Source organism: Trachurus trachurus, assembly GCF_905171665.1.
Source record: "Trachurus trachurus genome assembly, chromosome: 22".
In the NCBI taxonomy this organism is placed as follows: domain Eukaryota; kingdom Metazoa; phylum Chordata; class Actinopteri; order Carangiformes; family Carangidae; genus Trachurus; species Trachurus trachurus.
Window position 1 is genome coordinate 21,704,276 of NC_139907.1, and position 21,154 is coordinate 21,725,429.

At 44.1% G+C, this 21,154-nt stretch overlaps 1 protein-coding gene across 1 annotated transcript in view; it reads left to right on the forward strand.

The window, feature by feature from the left end:
* scaf8 (SR-related CTD-associated factor 8) overlaps window positions 1-13,049 on the forward strand; it is a 28,003-nt gene extending 14,954 nt beyond the window's left edge. The window contains exons 3-20 of the mRNA XM_083998313.1: window positions 1,735-1,779; window positions 2,085-2,246; window positions 2,699-2,855; window positions 2,957-3,084; window positions 3,185-3,361; window positions 4,549-4,628; window positions 4,741-4,861; window positions 6,567-6,698; window positions 6,882-6,991; window positions 7,236-7,429; window positions 7,519-7,619; window positions 7,932-8,045; window positions 8,230-8,386; window positions 8,735-8,865; window positions 9,006-9,147; window positions 9,230-9,277; window positions 9,410-9,631; window positions 9,777-13,049. Of these exons, the coding sequence (XP_083854439.1) occupies window positions 1,735-1,779; window positions 2,085-2,246; window positions 2,699-2,855; window positions 2,957-3,084; window positions 3,185-3,361; window positions 4,549-4,628; window positions 4,741-4,861; window positions 6,567-6,698; window positions 6,882-6,991; window positions 7,236-7,429; window positions 7,519-7,619; window positions 7,932-8,045; window positions 8,230-8,386; window positions 8,735-8,865; window positions 9,006-9,147; window positions 9,230-9,277; window positions 9,410-9,631; window positions 9,777-11,698 (4,143 nt within the window). The 3' untranslated portion in view covers window positions 11,699-13,049. The remainder of the gene's footprint in view (window positions 1-1,734; window positions 1,780-2,084; window positions 2,247-2,698; window positions 2,856-2,956; window positions 3,085-3,184; window positions 3,362-4,548; window positions 4,629-4,740; window positions 4,862-6,566; window positions 6,699-6,881; window positions 6,992-7,235; window positions 7,430-7,518; window positions 7,620-7,931; window positions 8,046-8,229; window positions 8,387-8,734; window positions 8,866-9,005; window positions 9,148-9,229; window positions 9,278-9,409; window positions 9,632-9,776) is intronic.
* Window positions 13,050-21,154: the final 8,105 nt, after the last annotated feature.

The following is a 21,154-nucleotide window of genomic DNA, read 5'->3' on the forward strand; positions in this document are numbered from 1 at the left end:
AAAAGCAACATAATAGCAGAATCTATTGAAGTATCTGACTGGTTCAGTTGCTGCAGTGTGATGTTTGTAAGTAGCTTCTCATCACTGATTTTGAAGTTGAAGTCTTGTTCTGGTGAACGTTTTCTATGCTCTTGATTGAACTTGTGTTTTTTCTCACATGCAGAGTTTAATTTTTGTAGTTGCTGTAATTACAAAGATGTTAAATGTGTTTAGATTATCTTTACGTGGCCCTACTTGACAATGGTATTGTTTGATATCGCACATTTAAAATGCCAGCAGGTGTTGCACTTACCAACGTCAACACACTGTTAAAAATGAAATTTTTAGCATGTGCACAGGACAATTGAATCATACAGTGTTGTCTTTTAAAGTGACCATTTGACTGCAACATTTAACAGCTGTATGTGATTGCTAATATAATGGGTGGGTTGCTGGAAAGACATTTCCTCTATCACATTTAAACTTGTGAGAAATGACTATACTGCTCTATTTAGTCCCTGACATAAGAGCCATACACTCAGACCCGTCAGTGCCTTGTGCTTTGACTCCATCTGCTGGATGATATATGAAATTGTGTTTTATACTTCTCAGCAGTGTGAACTGTTGACTGTCTCATTTGCTTAAAATCCAAACATACATTGTTTGCGTAGCCATGTTAGTTTTAACTGTAACATGAAAAGATTTGCGTAATGTGTGATCCTTTGAATTGTCTTAGTGCCAGTGTATTTTATTGGTGTAGCTTAAGCAAAGACTGTTGTTATCCACCACTGAGGCAGGCATTTCCGTAACTCTGTACCGTTCGTGGTTAGTCTGTGAAATCTGCATTGCACAATTTTGACCTCAGCCATCCTGAAGCAGTGAAATGTAATCCAGCAGTTTAGCCTTTCTCACCGATGGACTGGACACATAGGAAGAGTTCGGTTTTAGCTTCTCAGTCAGTGGTTTTTTGTTAAGGTCAAACATTATCAGCAGGAGCACAGGCAGCTGCACGCTGCAGCGGTGTTTCAAGGATCACCAGCATCTGTCTCCATAGGCAACTCACTTCAACACAATAGTGGCTGCTGATCAGACAGCCACTGACTGAACAGGACTGACTGCTATCGTTGTGTGTCCACTCTACACAATAGGGATAAACATTTCCTGACTTTTTGTCAGAGATTTTGTGTGTCCCGTACCCATGGTCAAAAAGAAACAGGATTTGGCTATTTTTGTGATAACTCACTTGAACCTGGTGCATCTTTTATGAATAAGTGAACCAAGCTGCCACAAATGATTACTTTCTTAAACCAGGAAATGCAAGTGTAACTCAAGTTTGCATCTGTATCATTTGATCTACAGCTGATCTGGAGACAGCTGTCATATAATAACCATGTACTTACTCATTGCTTATTGATTAGTCCTTTTGGAGCTGCTCTAAGCTAGGATAGAGCATAATCAAATGATAATAGCACTATTTTCTTCTTCTTTTGTATTTCTTAATATTTGTAATTGCCACAAGACAACTCTGGCTCTCATCACTCCCACCCCTCTCCACCAGTGCATGATGGTGGTGTTAAACAACAAAAAGGAGCAGTGGGTGTACAGCTGAGTCATACATCCTGCCTCTCATTCTTTCTTTCTCTTAGGTTTTCACAGGCTGGACCTGCTGCCTCCCACTGTGGCTGCTGTCATTAAGCTTTGCTCTGAGATGTTGCCCTTCATTTCAATGTCTCCTCTCCTTTGCTTCTCTTACAGTTCTACAAGCATGTTGTCCAGAGTGTAGAGAAGTTCATCCAAAAGGTGAGTTACATTTTAGATAAGGAACAATCTCATAATGGAAATGCTGTTTAATTTTTGTGGAGAAATCATAGATAATTTACCTTATTTCAAAGTTACTCCCACTCGTCATTGGAAGTTGATGGGGGTAAATTTGGTTTGATTTCCCATCTTAAAACTAGTAGACTTCACTAATTACATGTAGATATGGGCTAAAATGTGCTCTCTGTGGTTGTATACTTGGTATGTGTTGCTTCTACTTCTGCAAATGAGTAAACAAGTATTTTTGGAATTCCCTTACCTCAACTGTCTGTGTGTGTGTATTGCAGTGCAAACCAGAATACAAGGTTCCAGGGCTGTACGTCGTCGACTCCATTGTCAGACAGTCACGACACCAGTTTGGCACAGAGAAGGACGTTTTTGCCCCTCGCTTCAGCAAGAACATCATCGCTACGTTCCAGCACCTCTACCGCTGCCCTTCAGATGATAAGGTCAGGCAGATTTTAATAGGTTTTGTGTTCGTCTCTGTGGCTTTTCATTTTTGTGGCTTGTCATGGTTTAATGAGAGATGATATTAGACTTGATTTGATATATAGGTGATGTGATGAATAGATCAGGGACTGGCAGTAGACTCACATCATTGCATTTATTTGAGTTTGTCTCCGTCCTTCAACATTATGGGATGATACAAAGAAATAGCTTTGAACTCTTGTCAAAGAAGTAGCAGATTTTGCAGTTGGTTTCAAGGCAGCTATCGCAAACTCAGAAGTGAGAAAATGTATTTTAATGTAAAAATATGATTTATTTTTTTGTATTCGTAGACTTCTAGCCTATGGAGGGTGTCGATCTCTCATTGTCTGGTTATTTCCTTGGTGTAAATGTTGTTTTCTTCTGTCGCGTTTACTGTTGTGTCACTGTTGCCTCTCTGTGTTTGTGTTTCCAGAGTAAGATTGTGCGAGTCCTCAACCTGTGGCAAAAGAATGCCGTCTTCAAGAGTGACATCATTCAGCCTCTCTTGGACATGGCAGCAGGGATTCCACCTCCGAGTGTTACCCCCGTCATGCCCAGCAGTGCTGCCCCGGTCAACAACACCACACCTGGTCAGTCAGAGCACACACACACACAACAATAATGTGGTCAGATTATCTAGGTAACGTGGTTCGTGTTTTGCATCACAACATCTGTTTCTCTGTGCATCCAGGCACCCCTGCCACCCCGGCCACCCCAGCCAACTTAGTCCAGGGTCTGCCTGACTGGGCTTCGCAGATTACCAACACAGACACGGTGGCTGCTGTGGCACAGATCCTACAGAGTCCACAAGGGCAACAGGTTAGAGTGCATGTCCTTATCAAACCAGTTTGTGCGCTTCTAAATGGCACTTGTGGGTGGTCAGATGTTGTAAATGACACCCTGTTATCACTTGTTGTAGCTGCAGCAGCTGGTTCAGAGTCTGCAGATGCAGCAGCAGAAGCCCCAGCCATCCCTGCTGCAGGCCTTGGACGCTGGCCTAGTGGTGCAGCTGCAAGCTCTGACAGCACAACTCACTGCAGCTGCTACTGCCAACAGCCTCAACCCCCTGGAGCAGAGGGTCTCCTCTTTCAATAAGGTAAGGCTCAAGTGAACAGCTGTCAGTGTGGAAGCCCCGATTGATTGGTTTTTTTTTATTTTTATTTAGCCTTTATTTAACCAGGTAAAAGACCCGTTGAGATCGAGATCTCATTTTCAAGGGCGACCTGGCCAAGAGGGCAGCAGCACACGTCGTCAACATTATAAAATACAAAATACATTACAATATACATTACAATATTACATTATATTAAATAGGGCCATGTTACAATAGAGGTTAAAACAAAAAGTGCAGGGAGCAGGAGGTCAAGGTGACAAGGTTGGTCAGCAAAGGCACCGCTCAAATGATTTTTGTTGTCGGACCTTTAAGAAGTGTCGAAATACACCAAGAGATACAAGTTCAGACAATTTCAGTCAGTCGTTATCAGACAATTCTTATTTCAAATATTTGATCAGTAAAATGAAACAAATGTTTATAGTTACCACTAACCTTAAAACTGATCACCTGTGGTTCAAACTCAGTGGCTGAGAGAGGCACTCTGTTGAGAAGTGTAGTCCCGCCCCCCACCTTGTTCATTGCACCAGAGCATGAAAGGACACCAGAGCAACGCATTTTTGGCCTCGTGGAACTTGTAAATAGTGTAAAACCTATCTACAGTACAGTGCATGTAACCATGATTTACCTTGACTGCAGCTTCTTTCTAACTAGAACCATTCATTATCATTAATTTGCATCATGCATCTGAGGTAATGTTCTGAGACACATTGCCTCTTATTTATCAGACTGATTACACTGTTTGTCTTATTGAATAGGCTTAGTCATTTTTTCAGTCTGTTAAAAATTGTGTTGATTTACACAAATTAACAGCATACTTAATTTGAATATTAATATAATAACAATTGATTAATTCATTATACCATTGTGTAATTCAATTGTTCTTATTGCGGATACTTGTTTAATTGCTTCTTGGGAGTTTTTTGTACCACTCTGTTGACCAAAGTAAATGCATGCTGTTTTTGTGGTTGTTTTTATCAGGTTACACTGCTGCTTTGTTGGAGGTCCCATTACACCACAAAGCTAAGCAGATTGACCAACTGCTAAAAAAGCTGCTATAATAAAACACAAAAAATGATGGGGAGCAGCCAGGTTCATTCATAGGTGTCTAAAAAACAGAATCCTTAGCTCTTGGTTCTCATTTCCTACATTATGTTGTGTCTGTTCTGCAGAAGCTTTTGGGTCCATTCGACTTTGGCAATGATTCTGAGCGTGGTGAAGAATCTAAAAAGGACACTTCGTCATCTCAACTGTGAGTTCCAACTTCAACTAACCGCTTGATAATTATCCAGTGTTCATGTTTCTTCACTGTCAACCACTTCCATCAAGTGCTTGTATCTAATTGAGCTGTTGACCACTTGCAGGCCCATAGTGTCCGAGCCCATCAACAGCTCCCTCTTTCATCAGTTAGCTGAGCAGCTACAGCAGCAGAACCTGGAGCAGTTTCAAAAGCAGCTGCTTGAGCACCAGCAGCACCAACAGAAGGTAGTTCACACACACACAACCACAATCAGGGCACTGTTGGTTGGAATTGGTTTATATTAACAGTTTATGTTTTGTTCCACACTATTCTGGGTAGTGGGGTGGGTGAGTGAAAAACATTGTCACACACATTGCATTTGAACGACTGTTGCCAGTTAATGTTTTGTTTCTATGTGATTCACGAGATTTGTTATGTTTCCAAACAATTGTATTTTAAATTTATTTGTGCTCCTCATACCTTGAACATGTCTAATGGGAAAAAACACATTTCTCTCCTCCCGTTGGGATGTAATTTAAGTATCTTGATCACTTGTGAGTGTAGGATTGAACGGGAGATTGTCTGACAGATGTGTGCAGCATCAGCAGTACAGCTACGTGAAGCCTTTGTGGTGCGGAGGGAAATGAGCCCAAAGGCTAAGTTCTTGATTCAGCCCTTCTTCTCACAATCACCTGTGTTCACTTTTGGGTAGTGACTGAAGTTTGCTGATAAGAGCAGCTGAAATGAGATTCCTCCACAGGGTGGCTGGGCTCAGTTTTTGAGAAAGGGTAAGGTGCAGAACCAGAAGTAGAGCTGCTGCACCTTTACACTGAAATGAGACTGTCGAGGTGGTTAGAGAATCTGATTAGGATGCCTCCTGGGCAGCCTCCATGGGAGTCAAGTCTTCAAGCCATATCCATCTGCTATGAGGCCTTGGGGTAGACCTAGAACATGCTGGAGAGATTATATATCTCATCTGACCTGGGAACGCCTCAGGATCTCCCAGAAGGAGCTGCAGAGTGTTGGTTGGGCGGACGGATGTCTGGACTACTTAACTTGACCTACTTTTACTGCAGCCCGACCTTCAATAGGAAGAAGAAAATGGATGGATGCATATGACCCTCACGTAATGCTCTACCATGTGGCCAGATTACATTTCAGTTAACATGTCCCTGTTTCTTTTTTTAACTCGTAGCCTCGTACTGTACTGGGTAGTGATTGAAAAGACAGATGCTGCTGTGTTTTAACCAGTGTAACCACAAGGCTTGTTTGCAAGCTTGGCTGCAGCTGCTAATGCTAGCAATTAAGGAGCACACACACTTTGTGTACACTGAGATGCTAATGTGACCTTTTTAAATGATGGAAAAGGTTTGTTGTGTTCATCTGTGTGTGGGGGTTGGTTGTCTTTTTCTCTGTTCTGGCTCTACACTTGTTTGAGCTACTTAAGCCTAGTGCTGTAGCCTAATAGGGAGATTGTGGCAAGATTTGATACAAATGTTTAAGAACAGTACAATAAGTAATATAACACCAATTGTTACCATGGGGATTTTTTGTACAAACTATCAAGATGTTTTATTTGCTCTGTCCTACTTGCTAGGACAAAGCCTTAAGTTTTTGCTAAATAAAATGTTATTCACTGCAAAGTATTTTAATTGCACCCAGCACTTACGCAAGAGCACTAAGGACATGGCCTAAACCGTTGCACAGATGAGAACAATACATTTTACAATTAACATTTTAGAGGAGTGTGTGGGTCTCCTCATACAAACGATGTTGCATTTGAAAGTGAAGTGGTACTTGGTACCCCTTTTGAATCCCTAGCAAAATGTAGGTTTAGGAAATGAGAATGGATGTTTTCGTATGATTAATGAACAAAGTATTTTGTTGCAGAGACTGAGCTGTTTTGTAAGACTTGTATAGTCATGACTGTACTGCTTGTTCTTCCTGCAGGCCATGAGCATAGAGGGACAGGATTCAATCTTTGGCCAAGATAACTCTGTTGCAAATGCTCAGAGCAGCAGCCAGCCACAACTTCCTGAAGCAGAGAACAAGTTAGATGACTCCATAGACAACCAACAGCAGGTAGGGGTCATCTCTGGGTCATTATCTAAAACTATACTTTGTAAATAGACTGTATGTCTCAACACAAGGACTGCACAAAGCAGTGCTGTAGCTGTAGGCCAACCAACGTCTGATGATAATTACTGCAGTTTTCTGCATTACTTAGCATTCCTGAGCAGAGGTATTGATGATGTCTTTTATTAGGACATGGATCTGGACGAGGGCCCAGATGGAATGGAGGAGGAGATCTTTGAGGCAGAGGAAAAGAAGGCGGTCAGCACACGCTCCCGAACACGCTCAAGGTCACGCTCCAGGTCAGTACCACTTATCATTATATTAGTACCTTGAATATTGTTTAATTGTCTGATTCAGTAAATGAATTGGTTACAGTAGTAATAATCCGCTTATACAAGCTCGATAATAGGTACCTGATGCACTTTAATTTCAGATGCTAGTTAGTCATTCACGTGCATGTTTTTAAAGTGATCAAATGATCAGCACAATTATGATATTTGAAAACAAGCTCTAGTTGTTAACGTTTTGGTGTTCCGTCTGTAGGTCTCCTAAGAGGAGGCGGTCCAGGTCCCGCTCTGGCTCACGGAAACGTAAGCACCGCAAACGTTCTCGCTCACGCTCCAGAGATCGTAAGAGGAAGTCATCGCGGTCTTACTCGAGCGAAAGACGTGCCCGAGAGCGAGAGAAAGAGCGACAGAAGAAAGGCCTGCCTCCCATACGATCCAAGACTCTCAGTGGTCAGTGGAGGACGCTGTTTGTTCATATTTTCATTGTATGACTCCAGTTGATACGTCTTCTGATCAGTATTATGTTTTTCTTTGCCCAGTCTGCAGCACAACTCTGTGGGTGGGCCAGGTGGACAAGAAGGCCACTCAGCAAGACCTCACTAACCTGTTTGAAGAATTTGGCCAAATTGAGTCAATCAATGTAAGTGTCCTTCTCCCTCTGCTGGCCCTCTAATTTAGTTACAGCATGTTGGCTATTATCTTAAAATGAAAACAGACTGGTGAGTTGCTGCCAGTCATCTGTCATTGTGCCCGTAAGCTGCTGTTCATGGTCTGCCATTTTTCGGCCATCTGCCCCTCATAGTTTTAATTTCTTTGTCATTTCTCTATTCTATACATTCTCTCTGACTCTGTCTCATCTACACACTCATTCATTAATCACACAATTATAGATTCTGTCATCTATTTTATAGTCACTTTGCCAGTGTAATGTAAAGTGTGTGTGCCTCTGCAGATGATCCCTCCTAGAGGCTGTGCCTACATCTGTATGGTCCACAGACAGGATGCGTACCGCGCCCGACAGAAGCTGAGCACTGGCTCCTATAAGATTGGCTCGAAGGTCATCAAGGTAAGCATGACCTTTCTAATTTGATTTATTGTTTTCTCATTCTCCTTGTGCTCTCTAATGTAATTTTCTTATGACCCTCAATGTTGTAACCTCGGATAGTTTAGCTTTCCAGGCACATGGAATCCGTGTATGCTCCGAGTAATGTTTGTGAAAAATGACCTTCATGTGTGTGTCTCTGATCCAGATTGCGTGGGCTCTGAACAAGGGTGTTAAGCAGGAGTACAAGCAGTTTTGGGATGTGGACCTGGGCGTCACCTACATACCATGGGAGAAGGTTAAGCTGGATGATCTGGACGGCTTTGCTGAAGGAGGAATCATCGACCAGGAGACCGTCAATGATGGTGAAATGAAACGCTTCCGCCTATTCTCTCCCTTCATTAATTATATTTACTCAGTAGCAGTAATAGTTTAAATATGGGCAGAAGAAGAGAGTGTGTACACACATATCATGACAACATAAGGCAGATATCCAAACAGACACTTGTTGGCATTTTATCATGTGACTGGATTAGTTTTCATTCCCCCAGCTTGTTTTGTTGTGGTAATGCGCAAAATCCTTTCAGAAATCCCATCATGAACCCCCTACTCTGTTAGAATTGGAGTTAGAAAAGCACAGCTAAACTCTCTAGTCCAAGGGAGAGCTGGTTGATCGTTTTTAAATTCTTTGAATGGGTTTTCTGTTTCTGCAGAGTGGGAAGCAGCCAAGAATGCTGAACCAGTGAAGGAAGTTGCAAGTCAACCTGTAAGCGCAGAGACTACAGCAGTATCCAACACCCAGACCGAGACCTACAACCAGCAGGTTACCATGATGCCTGTACAGGTACTGAACAGGCAGATTTCAGCAAACCACATTAAGTGGGACTGTCTGGGTCTGTTCAACATAGAAATTGCGAAAGACCTTCAGTGGGAGTTTGGTCAGCCACTGAGAAGCATGTTCTCTCTTACATTTCTCTCATCCAGCTACCTGTTGCCCAGGCGGTTCCCGGTGCAGTAGGTTTGGTGCCCCCCACCTTCCCTGTCACCATGGGTATACCCCCTCCAGGCTACGGGCCACCACCTCCCTTCATAAGGGCCGGCTTCAATGCCTCACAGCCTCCACCAGGTAAATAAAGCAAACAGTCTTAATAAATATCTGCTCTGGAAAAAATCAACAAGCTTTTACAGAGCTACTTTCTGTTGTGTAGGTTTTTTGCAGGCAGCGCAGACAGCAGCAATGGCCTCAGCAACTACTTGTAAGTATAACAACATGCTACTCCTATAGCTAATACGTGAATATTGTTTGAGAATTGTCAAAGTGTTCTCTCATCTATCTTCAATTTATTATTCTGTATTAACTTTGTTGTGTCTCCTGTACTCACATTTAGCTCTGGTGCAGCCTCTGGCTTCAAGCCAAGAAGGTGTCAAGGACTCACCGTTCGGTGCGATGATCCCGCCGACCAGCGGCATCCCCGGCAGCTTTATGCCCTCAGCCATCCCTGGAGCCAGCGTGTTTAACCCTGTGGGAATCCAAACTCAACAAGGCCCCAATGAGAAAACAGCTCAGTCTGCAGATGGGTTGGATGCTGCTGCAGAGCTGACATTGCAAGGTAATAATCAATCTTTTTTCCTGGTGCATACCCAGATCATATTGCATATTTTCAAGAGTTTTTACTTGGGGGGGTTATAAGGGTTATTTGTGTTAAAGCAAGAATAACATGAACATTTATTTTGGTCTTTATGTTTTGTTCTCAGGCATGCAAAACGCAGTCCGCAGCGGGATGGGTCTCCTCGGCATGCACCCTACAGCCTCCCTCACCCACCCCCTGCACCAGTCTGGTCTGGCCGGGCAGAGAATGCCTGGCCTGTTACCTCTAGATGTGCGACCTAATCTGCTGCAGCCAGGGGCCGCAGCCCGCTTCCCACTCCTCATGCAGCAGAGCGCCGCCCAGCAAGCCGCCAGCCTCCTCGACAGTTCTCTCCAGGCCCGTGCCAGGGCTCCTTTCTCTCAGCTGGACCCCTTCAACAGGGCCGCAAACCTTACCAATGAAAATTTACCCAAGACGGAAGATGAGTCTGCTTCTGGTGCTGATGAGGGCAAAGACCAGGACTATCGCTTCCCCCCAATGGAAAAGCAGAGCACAGGCCTGCTGAGGACCCCTCCACCAGAGCACAGGGAGTCTATTGGAGGAGGAGGAGCAGCAGGAGGAGGTGTAGGGGGCAGGCCTCCTCTGCTCCAAACCCCAGGGACCCAGCCAGCCAGAACCAGCCTGGTGGGACGTCTGCAGGCTCTCGCAGGCTTCACTCCCGATAACCGCTGGAGCCAGGCCAGAGGAGACTTTGACGAACGAGATAGCATGCGAGGAGGCCCGCAGGCTCCCGCCGGTCCAAAAGGCTTCCAGGAGGAGCGCCCCACACCTGGGCAGAACTTCCCCAACCGCTTCGACAGTCGTCCTGGGACCGCAGGAGGAGGAGCCAGCGCTCCCGGAAACGCCGGCGCCACCGGGGGGGCGCAGGCCTGGAACCGAAGTGGCGCTGGTGCCACCGCGCCTTTCGACAGCGAATTACATCAAGACCTAGATGAGCGAAGACGGCCATGGGACAGACAAAGAGACAGAGACGAAAGAGACTTTGACTTCAGAAGGGAGATGAACGGAAACCGCCACAGCCGCGAGCGGGAGCGCGAGAGGGAGAGAGACAGGGAGAGAGGCCGAGATCGCACCAGGGAGCACGAGCGCGACAGAGACCGGGACAAAGAGAGAGAGCGCGAGAGGGAACGCGAGCGCGGGGGCTGGACGCCTCTCCTCCCTCTGCCTACGCCTCTGCTTCCAACTCCGACTCTAAACGCCAACCTGACCCTGAACCAAGGCAAACTGCTTGCGCCTCTGAAGCTGAACCCCCAGCTTCAGCAGCGATTCCAGTCCCCACTCCTGCCTCAGGCTCAGGCCAAACCTCCCGTGGTGGGCCTGAGCCCACAGCTGCCTCAGGTGCAGATGAAGTCCCCACCTTCATCCCAGAGCCAAGAGGCCACGCCCGAGTCCCAGTCGGAAACCCCGGCTCCATCCGAGACACCTGAGGCGCAGTCGCCACCGGCAGCTCAATCACCCGACGCATCGCCTAACAACAAGAGCGAGAGCCCGTCGATAGAGGCTCCCACCCTGGCCGAGTCATCCCCGCAATCCGACACCCCCCCACAAACGGAATCACAATCTCAGCCCGCGGCCGAATCCCCATCCAAGGCCACCGCTTCTCCAGACACGGCCTCTCCAGACACCGAGACCCCGATCCAAGCCTCGCCCTCGGCCGAGGCGTCATCCCAGGACTCACCCGTGGCCTTCACACTCGCTGACAGCCTGCCTGAAGAGACGGCTCACTCCCCGGAGGAGCAGGACAGTCCACAGAAGGACGAGGAGGAGTCACAAGAGAGAACCTCCTCCCCCAGTGACCAGTGGGTCAACGGGCCAGAGATGGACAATAGCAATGCGGTTGAACCGACACCCGAGGCCTCCCCCGAGCCCAGTGCAGACCCTTCCTCTGACTCAATGCTCCCAGAAAGTGAACCAGAGCAGGAGCAGCTTGCCTCTCCTAAGGACGTAGACAATGAACAGAGTGAGCCCATGGAAGAAGCTGCGAGTCAGCCAGTGGTAGACACTGTCACAGACACTGAGGGGACATAATCATCACTCAGTAGGTAAAAGATCATTTTGTAAAGTTGTCTCTTCTTCTCTGTACTTATGTCAGCAAACCACCACCACCACCACCACACGGGACATGACGAATACTGACTCACATCAGTTATTGTCTGATAGCCAATAACAAATGATTTTATCTCACACAAATACCAGTGTACTTAAATAGAAGGCTCATTAGCTGATTTATTGATAGAAATTTTGTTTGTATTTTATTTCGTTTTTCCTTTTTTAAGATGTAATGCCACCCCCCACCCATTTTAATTAATCTAAGCTTGGTGAATTTTATCGAATTGCCTGCCACAATGTTTCAATTGTATATGGGGAAAATAAGCTTTGACCTTCCTATGGAAGAGAGTAAGAAATCCTGGCTGTTCAACAATGGATTGAATACAGTGAAACACGATACTTGAAAACAGCAGTCGCTGGCCCCGTTTTCTGTCTCCTCTTCTTTTAAAATGCTGCTGCAAAGTTTTCAGAGAATGCTTTGGTGGTGTCCTTACAATGCTTTCTATTTCTAAGGAGAAGAAATAGCCAGCATAAGGTGAGACCAGTACAGCTCTTTAAGATTGGAGAAAAAAAAATGAACATGAAAACATGAAACTGTTGTATCCCCCAAATAAATGTCTGTAATTTGTTTCTAATTATACAGTGAACACAAACAGAAAATGACATGCCAGCGGGGAGAAAGAAAATGAACAGAGGGATGTCCTCATGTCGGGTGCATATTGTTTTAGTTTGAAATAAACATGCTTTTGTCTGTTTTAAACACACATGCTTTAGGACTGTTTTCTGACCCAGGACCGGTGGAAACTAAGACTGCTTTACAGACTTGTACACATTGTGTGCTGTCACTTCAGTCGATTTGATGTTCTCGTAAACCCAAGTTGCTGCTATACCATCCATCCACAGAGCACTTTGTTGGATGCAACCGTGGGACGTGTAGTTCTTAGTTTCTGATGACTTCAGCCTGTATGTTTCCCTAAGCTTTTGCTGGGTGACTGTTGAGGAGGGGATTGTGCCTTTTTGAATGGATTTGTCGTTCATGATGCTACCCAACACTACTGTGTGATGTACACCAGACTGTGCGTGCAACTCAGTGTTCAGACAGCTCTATGAACAGAATGCTCCGTGCACAGAATTGACTGGCCTACCGTTTGAATGGTAGCTGGGCAGTTTGTACAGCACTCACCTAGAGGAGAACAATATATACTCCATTGTTCTGTGCATGCAGGCCTGTAGCCATGTTTTAACCTTCCTGTCTCTCTTGTTCATTTCATACTTGTAGTGCTTTTCTGTTGAGACATACATACTACTAGAAATCCATAGTCTGCTGTTCTCTCAGACCAAATGTCTACTACAGGAGTTGTGATGTTGAATAAAAGTTGAAGGTGCATCAGTTTTTTTACCACTCTTATTGTCATGAATCCTGATTGAAGCCAATCAGATGAACTTTTGCAAACACATCAACACGGCAGCATCGACCTCGAGAGCAGAATGCAACTGAGATAAACTAATATAAATAAAAACAAAACCAGACAATAGTTAATCAAATCTACGAAAATAAATAAATAAATAAATTTGGGACATACCTTACATGGCAGGTTGTGTATAGACAAAAATTAAGATTAAGATTGCAGACTAACTTTTAAAACTTTTAAAAAATCAGTATCAAGAGAAGAAAAGAGACAGAAAAAAAAATGTAAATAAAGTCTAATAATGAATCTGTATCATGGAGGCAATGCCTCCTGACACCTGAGATTCCAAACAAAGGTCAGTTGCACAAATCGTAATAATAACCTAGTAATAAAGGTGCAGATTATAACCAAATGCCCTTTAACTGAAGCAGTGGAATAATTCACTGAACTCTGGGAAAGAGCACATTTCTCACAGGGGACAGTTCTCATCATAAAAACATAAAAAGCCGCCATCTGGCGCTTTCCACAAGAGAACAAATGGGGGTGGGGGGAGTATATAAATGAGGGAGATGTGGAGGAGACAGGAAAAGATGCTGGCTACCTTTAACCCCCCGCACCCCCCTCCACCCTGCACTGCCAGGGACCCGGCTGCTACAGCTGGAGAAAGTGCACACTCAGCACACACTAGCGCTTCTCTACACTCATTTATGTCCTGGCCAGTGTTAGAAAACACAAGCTAGGGGATTTATTTGAACAATCGGCTGCATCATGGTGTCTATTGATGCCATTTCAGCGCTTTTTATTCTCATAAAGAAAACAGCAGGAGAGGAGCAGCGCCGCGTGCTGTAGAATGCCTCTACCTCCAATTACACCTGAGCTTACGTCGCTAATCCAAACATTAATACACAGATACACAACGTATTTTGTAGTTTGGCTCTGGATTAAGCATCTGGAGACCATTTTTTTTTAGTGGGGGACGGGGGGTGGATAAAGCCTCGCTATAATACCCAGTTGTGTGTCCTCTGTTATGACTCACTTCATAAATTTCTACCTCTCACCTGGCTCCCAGAGGCCCAGGCAGTCGGCCAAGCCCAACCTCCTCCTGACCTCCCCTCACAAAGATTTGACAGGCTAAGACTTTGAATCAACCACTATCTGCCCTGAAACAGACAAACGTGTACACAGCAGTTGGCTGGGGCTCCTTTGGACATCAATAATAGTAAATCCTCTCTCTAGGAGAGGTCCAGCATCCTTCAGTTACGCATCTATTGTAGCACAAAGCCTCATATGTTCACAGATATCACAGATAATCATAGAATAAAATATCTATATTTAGACATTGCTTTCTAATAAAGCTCGGGGATGAGTCTTAATTGTGCTCATGTGCACACCAGATTCAGTTTATACTCCGTACAACCCCCCAGTAAGGCCTGTGGGAACAGACCAAAGCTAGCCTGACCTTTAGGTGAGGATTACCTCAGCATGGGCAAGTAATGAGAGCACCTAAACCATAATGGCATGGAATGATAATACACTGCCTAGGTGGTGGTGCTAATGTGTGTCTTTAACTGTAGGTCAGATACATCAAGTTCCCTGTTGAGAGGAAGTAAATTAGACAGTGCTGAAGGTGAACTTGTAAATGGTTTTTACGGTGACGTGAGGAAATCATAAAAAGTCCCAGTCTGATATGAACTGGAGGTGTCTGACTTCAAGGCCTAATTAGCTCTGCGAGGAGTATTTTTTAATTAGTTTCACTCATATGCTGGGTGGCTCATTTCCACAACAGATACAGTGGCTCCTGTTGCTACTGGAGAGAGACAGTCAGGGCAACTGTAGCGTTACAGTACCGTCTCTGACCATTTGAGGTCAGTGTGGTTCTACAGCGCTCATTATTATGGCAGACAGACAGAGGAGCGTGCTCTGTGCAGACTTGTTTCTTGGAGTGCGACAGCTCAAAATCTGCAGTGCTCACCTCTCTTACCTTCTGTGCTTCACTCTCGCTCAGACAAATAAAAAGCCTGTCGATCATCAGGGTGAAGTACACCCACATGTGAAATCCCCTCCTCTTTGAAACAACTGTAAAGAAAAGGGGGCCGGGAAAATTGCTGCCATGCAGGATCTTTTAACGGTGTCACCTCGCTGAAACTAATTCCTCTGATACCTCTCTCCATACCTTATTTTCTGGATCGATACAGGAGCGCCTGATAAATGGAATGAGGTCCTTCTAGTGTGAGGTTTGGCCTGTTTCCGCAGTTTCTCAGTTGCTGCATTCTTAATTGATTAAAGATATTGATTAGTCCCTCCCCAAAGCCTCTAGACTAAAATCAGCCTCTATCTGCCACGGCCAGATACTCAGATATCATATTCACGCACTGGAGTCTGTGCCAAGTGGAGAGAGACAGAGTGTCTGCGTTACAGTGGCTGCTCGCACGAATTCATGAGCACCAGAAATTGGGCAAAGGAAGAAAAAAAAAAGAAAAAAGGAACCAGCCCTATCTATCTTCCGTCCACCTAGTTATACAGGAGAGGAATCCCCCTATCTCGGCTCACACTCGGCAGCCACAGTAATTACTCACCACTGTGGGAGTGTGCGTGAGTTTCCTCTGCCCTGGCTATGCGTTATCAGGGCCAGCAGACTCCTTAGGGCTCGGCCAAGGTTTCCAGAGTCACCCCCCCTCACCCAGGAGGAACTTATAGCCTAGTCAGGAGTTGAGCCGCTCCACGGGCCACGCCCTGCTGCAGGTTGGCTCACAGAGGTGCCAAGGTCACGGAGTTGTCCCATTGCACCACGATCGACAGAAAAGTTTGAGCAGAAGCCGCAAAGCTGGTGGTGGGCGATCGATGGCCTGCTCAAGGCCACTTGAGCTGCATAGGTACCTGCCAATATGGAAGCTTATTTCGCATACTGTGTATATTACATCAGACGATTGAAAATGTTGACCTGCTAGTGGAGATTAAAGGGATAGTTCAACATCTTGGCAAATTTGCCTATTGCCATAATCTCTATAGTCATAGGGGGAGGTTTATTACCTTTAATTATCGGTGCATGTTGTTTTGAGATCAGCGGGGCAGAGACGCGAGCTGTTTAGCGAACACAATGGAGGTGAACGGTACAGTGTCCCTCATCAAACTTGTCAAATACACAATCCAACAACTCCAAAACACTCTCATGGAAAAGTAGTGACCTGCACATTCACCACACTCTGAAATAATAATGTAACATCACAAGAGCTGTTTTCAAGGCATACGCATAGCCGGAACTACATTCCAGACATGTCTGCTAGGTGGAGTGATTTCAGAAGCGTAAGTAGTTCCGAGTATTTGCTTCATGTGTTGTAATGTTACATAATTACACATTATTATTATTTCATAGCGTGACAGATGTGCAGGTCATAACTTCTCCGCAAGAGCGTTTTAACGTTGTTGGATTGTGTATTTGAAGAGTTTGATGAGGATCAGGGGACCTTGTACGGTTCACCTCCACTGTGTTCGTTGAGCAGCTAGCGTCTCTGCCCCGCTGATCTCAAAACAACATGCACTGATAATTAAAGGTAATGAACCTACTCCTAAAACTATAGGGATTATGGCAATAGGCAAATTTGCCAAAATGTTGAACTATCCCTTTAACAAAGTCATAAGGATTCTTCTGAAATTCTGTACAGAACATTGAAATAGTTCTTGACAAAGTGGTCGACATTGACCGATACTTCCAAGGCTAGAATGTAAAAGAATATATTCTTATTCTCACCCAACTAAAAAATTGTTATTACTCTATTTAAAAATGATGACCCTACCACTCCTACAGAAGTTCAGTCATTTGTAATATATCCTCAGTACAGCGCAGCTAGGACCACAGAATTTCTGCGAAGTCAGACTTATCATTTCTCAACCTCTACACTCTACAGTGAGTGTCGACTGCGCTTGTCTTTGAAGGCACCAGAATGACTCATTTTTCTCTCTACTGACTTTCATAAGGACTTTTCATCTTCTCTTATGAAGAGTAAAAACCGAGTGTCAAGTGTTTTTTTGTTTTTTCTCTGCTTTGCCAGGAGCAGGAAGAGAGAAGAGGTTGTCTTTGCCAAGTCAGTGTGTATTTACAAACCGAGGAGGTGTGTGTGTTATCAGCAGTCTACATGCCTGTCACTGAATACCTTTTTCCCGTGTGTGCGTGTGCGTGTATGTGTACACTGGCAGTGTGTCAGCGGTGCCACAATGCAACCAGAATTAAACCCATTAGTGCAAACATAGTTTACGGAGGCAGAGACAGGACATTTACATTTCGGGATTGATGTCTGCAACTGTTGTCTCTGTTAACATTGTCAGCCTCTAATCTTTTCCCGTCGTGTGGCCTCAGTTCAAAACACAAATATCAGTAAACGTCTATCATCTGTTTACACGTGACTATCTGGCCCAAAACTGGGCTGTTTCTGGATCAGTGGGTGACTTCTCTTCACTGCCTCTGCTTCTCATCTCGAGCTGCTCGTTGCAGCAGGGCGAGGGTGGGGTCACCAGGTTTTAGGTTTAGGTTTAGGTGTATTTATTTAGCACACATTTATATTCAATGGTGCAAGGAGGGAACGAAGCGGATTGGCTTGTACACAAGTTCCACCCCTGTCACAAATGACAACAAAACAAATTTCTATGGCTAACATGTAAACATAGAGGAAAAAAAAGAGATAAGTGCATAGATAATCAACGTTATATGAGCAAAATGAGCAAAAATTAGCAAAAATGAAGAGATAAAGAACAAAGTGATCAGTAACAAATAGAGACAATGGAAATAAGGTACAGAAAAATTCATAGATTGAAATCATAAAAAGACAGAGTAAGGATGTGGGATATGGAGAGAGTGGGAAATTCAAGAAAAGTTAAGGTGTATTTTTAGCTGCTTTTTAAAGAGTGAATAGGAGAAATGGATGTTAGCGAAGGAGGTAGTCCATTCCAAAGAATAGGACCTCTATAGGACATATTAAACTGATGGTGTGATGTGTGGGTGAAGGGTAAATATAGAGTAAGATTATTACTGTCTAGTACGGTGAGCATGTACATTATGAGTGAAGGTAAAGAAGTTTTGTAAAGTGACAGGGAGATCACCAGCGCCCTGGAGGTTAAAGGTCTCTGCTGTTGGAGAGGCAGGGAGTTGTCTGGGAAAATGAGGTAGTCAAGGATACGACGATGAGCAACAAACACTCAATTAAAAAAAAAAAAATTTTTAATGAGAGAAGACCAGTCATGATTCACATAGTTGGTGTGTGTGTGTGTGTGTGTGTGTGTATGTGTGTGATCTTGGTGACAGGGGAGCTTATTAAATCTGACAACACAAATGAGGAATATGTGTGTGTTTGTAGGACAGGAGGCTGGAGGGGTGGGGTGGGAGGGGGCAAAGAAGGGTTGAGGGAGGGAGGCGTGCTTAGATGCTGAGCAAGCGGGATGAAACTTTTGACAGCGCAGCACATTGTGGAAATTTGGAAACATGAAATGTATCAGGAAAGACAGGCAGGTAGGGGCCGGAGCCTCCTCGCTGACGCTCCTCCGTCAGCAGCACTGCTCTCATGGGAGTGGGCACGTATCCCAGTCATGCACACACACACACACACACACACACACACACACACACACACACACACACACACACACACACACACACACACACACACACACACACACACACACACACACATACACTATTTCTCTTAACCAGCTCTCCACTGCATGCTCAAGCAATCTTCTGATTATGTAGCCCCTTCTCACTTGTGCAGATCTCTGCAGCTACGGAAGGTGTGTGATAAAAAAAAAACCTGAATATGCCGCAGACATTTTGTATGAGCTTTATTGTTCCCATGCAGTCTGGGTCGCCTCCATTCACACGTCTGTCATCGTTTGTAAAAGAAGAGCTCATAAAAAAAAAGCCGCCTATTAAAGGCTGACTCAGCGTCTTCCTGCAGATGTGACACCTGGTTCATCAACCACCAAAACAAGCTTCATTGTTTCCATTAAGAACCATAGTGAGCGCATGTGTTTGTGTGTGTGTCTACCTGCCCACACATGTGACTTCATTTGTTCTCTCTGCTTTGCCCCTCCTGTGCTGCTTGTTAGCAGCAGCAGCAGCAGCAGCAGCTATCGGTAATTAGCCCTGAAGGCCTCCTCGTTGTCTGTGTGTTTGTTTACGATGGGAAGAGGCAAATCCCCTCCTGAGAGCCGGAGACGTCCCCTTGGAGGTTGTGCACGAGACACAGAGCAGACGGTGTCACATTTGAAAAGATAGGAAATTCCTGAGTCATCAGAATCAAGTGGTAGAGTGCAGAGGGGAGGGGTGGGGTGGGTGGGGTCGCTTTGTTGTAGGAGGAAGTCGACACATTTGTAAGGATGGAGGTGTTGTCATCAGACCTGGTGCGGCTTTGAACGTATAATCTTGTGTTTAACAGCAGAATGGAATCATTTGCCATTTTGAGAAAAGACATTCAAGATCTCACAGATAAAGTGGCAAACATTTAGGCCAACAACATCATACAAAATTTTGGAATTAGCAACTAAAACAACACACTTCCTCACTGATCTTTATTGGTGTGTGCCCATGCCAAGGTTAGTATAGTTTTACATTTTTCATTATTTTTAATTTTTACATAGTTTTTCAGATTGCTTTTTTATTTCGTTTAGTTTTGTTTTAGTTAGTTCAACAGGTGATTAAGCAGTTTTAGTTAAGTTTTTATTTAGTTTTAGTCTCAGTTTTTTAGGTATTAGGAGGAAAGCCATGGTTTGGAGCTTAACTGTGAGAGCACCGAAGATGAACTTTCAAATTTGTTCGATTTTTCCCTTTTAGTTAAATCCTACAAATGTTCCTATCAGTCCTTGTCACGATACAATGGAAAATAGTCTTATATTGGGCTGTGGCGTTTTCCTCTTAGAAAACGAAAACTAAGCTAATTTCATTCAGTTTTAGTTAGTTTTGAATTGTTCAGTGTAGTTTTTATTTTGTTTTTGTAAAAAGTATCATTGTCTTCTTTCACCAAACATTGTCCCAAGTACTTTGGACAGTTCACAGAACGCTCCGTCAACTGCGTTATCAGGGACTATTTCTTCCGTGGAAAGTAGTTCCAATGAAAACTGTCCGTTGAACAAGTAGTAAAATGTTCAATTATTAATACTTTTAAGCAAATAATTCCAAAATATTCTTGACACAATGCAAAAGCCCCCGAAACAGCACTTAGACAGCCAAGTGCAACAAACCTCAAACTAAAGAAATAGTTTTGGTCACATTAACCAGAATGGTTTAAAAATAGAAGGACTTGTCATTGTATTTTAATATGAAGTGGCCCTGTGCACACTAAGGCAAATAGAGAGGTGTCGTGCTGCAGTGGCTTGGACCTCAGTTTGACTGTTCTCTCCTTGTATGGACTACCAACACATAACGCATATACACCATGTCAGTGGACAATATCAGCAGCTTTAAATAGGAGGCAAACGTTGGAAAATTAATATCTTATCAGGCTAATTCTTAATACAGAGTTTCTGAAGGAAATAGTCTGGTTTTATCTTAATAAGCCGCTTTATCTGTTAATGAATCCGACAAATCTGATCCTCCCGGAACAATTGAAAACAGTTTTGCACAAAAGTTGAGATGAATTCAAGGAGTTTCAGCCACAAAACTTGTCTCTTCAATGGAGAATCTTTCTCGTGATTCTAGTACAGAGAGCTATTTTTTTTTTCTGTTTTCAAGATGTTTATTAGGAGATGCTTCCTGAAATACACGAAGTGTCTCCGCAGTGGAATTATTTCTCCCCAGGCATATTTCGACAATGTATCTCTGTTTCCTCAGCTAAATGTGACTATATGTTTGTTTCTCGTGGATTCTTTTTATGAATCAGTTCTCTACAGCTGAACAGACACATGAACAGTCCTTTGTGCTGATATTCGTATTTCGTTTTTCCGCGTAAAACATGTTCTCGTCTTCCCACACATGTGGTTTAACACAGTGAAAAAGAGAGCCGGAGTCTGGCTTTAGTATTTAACCCCGTGTTGGGCACTT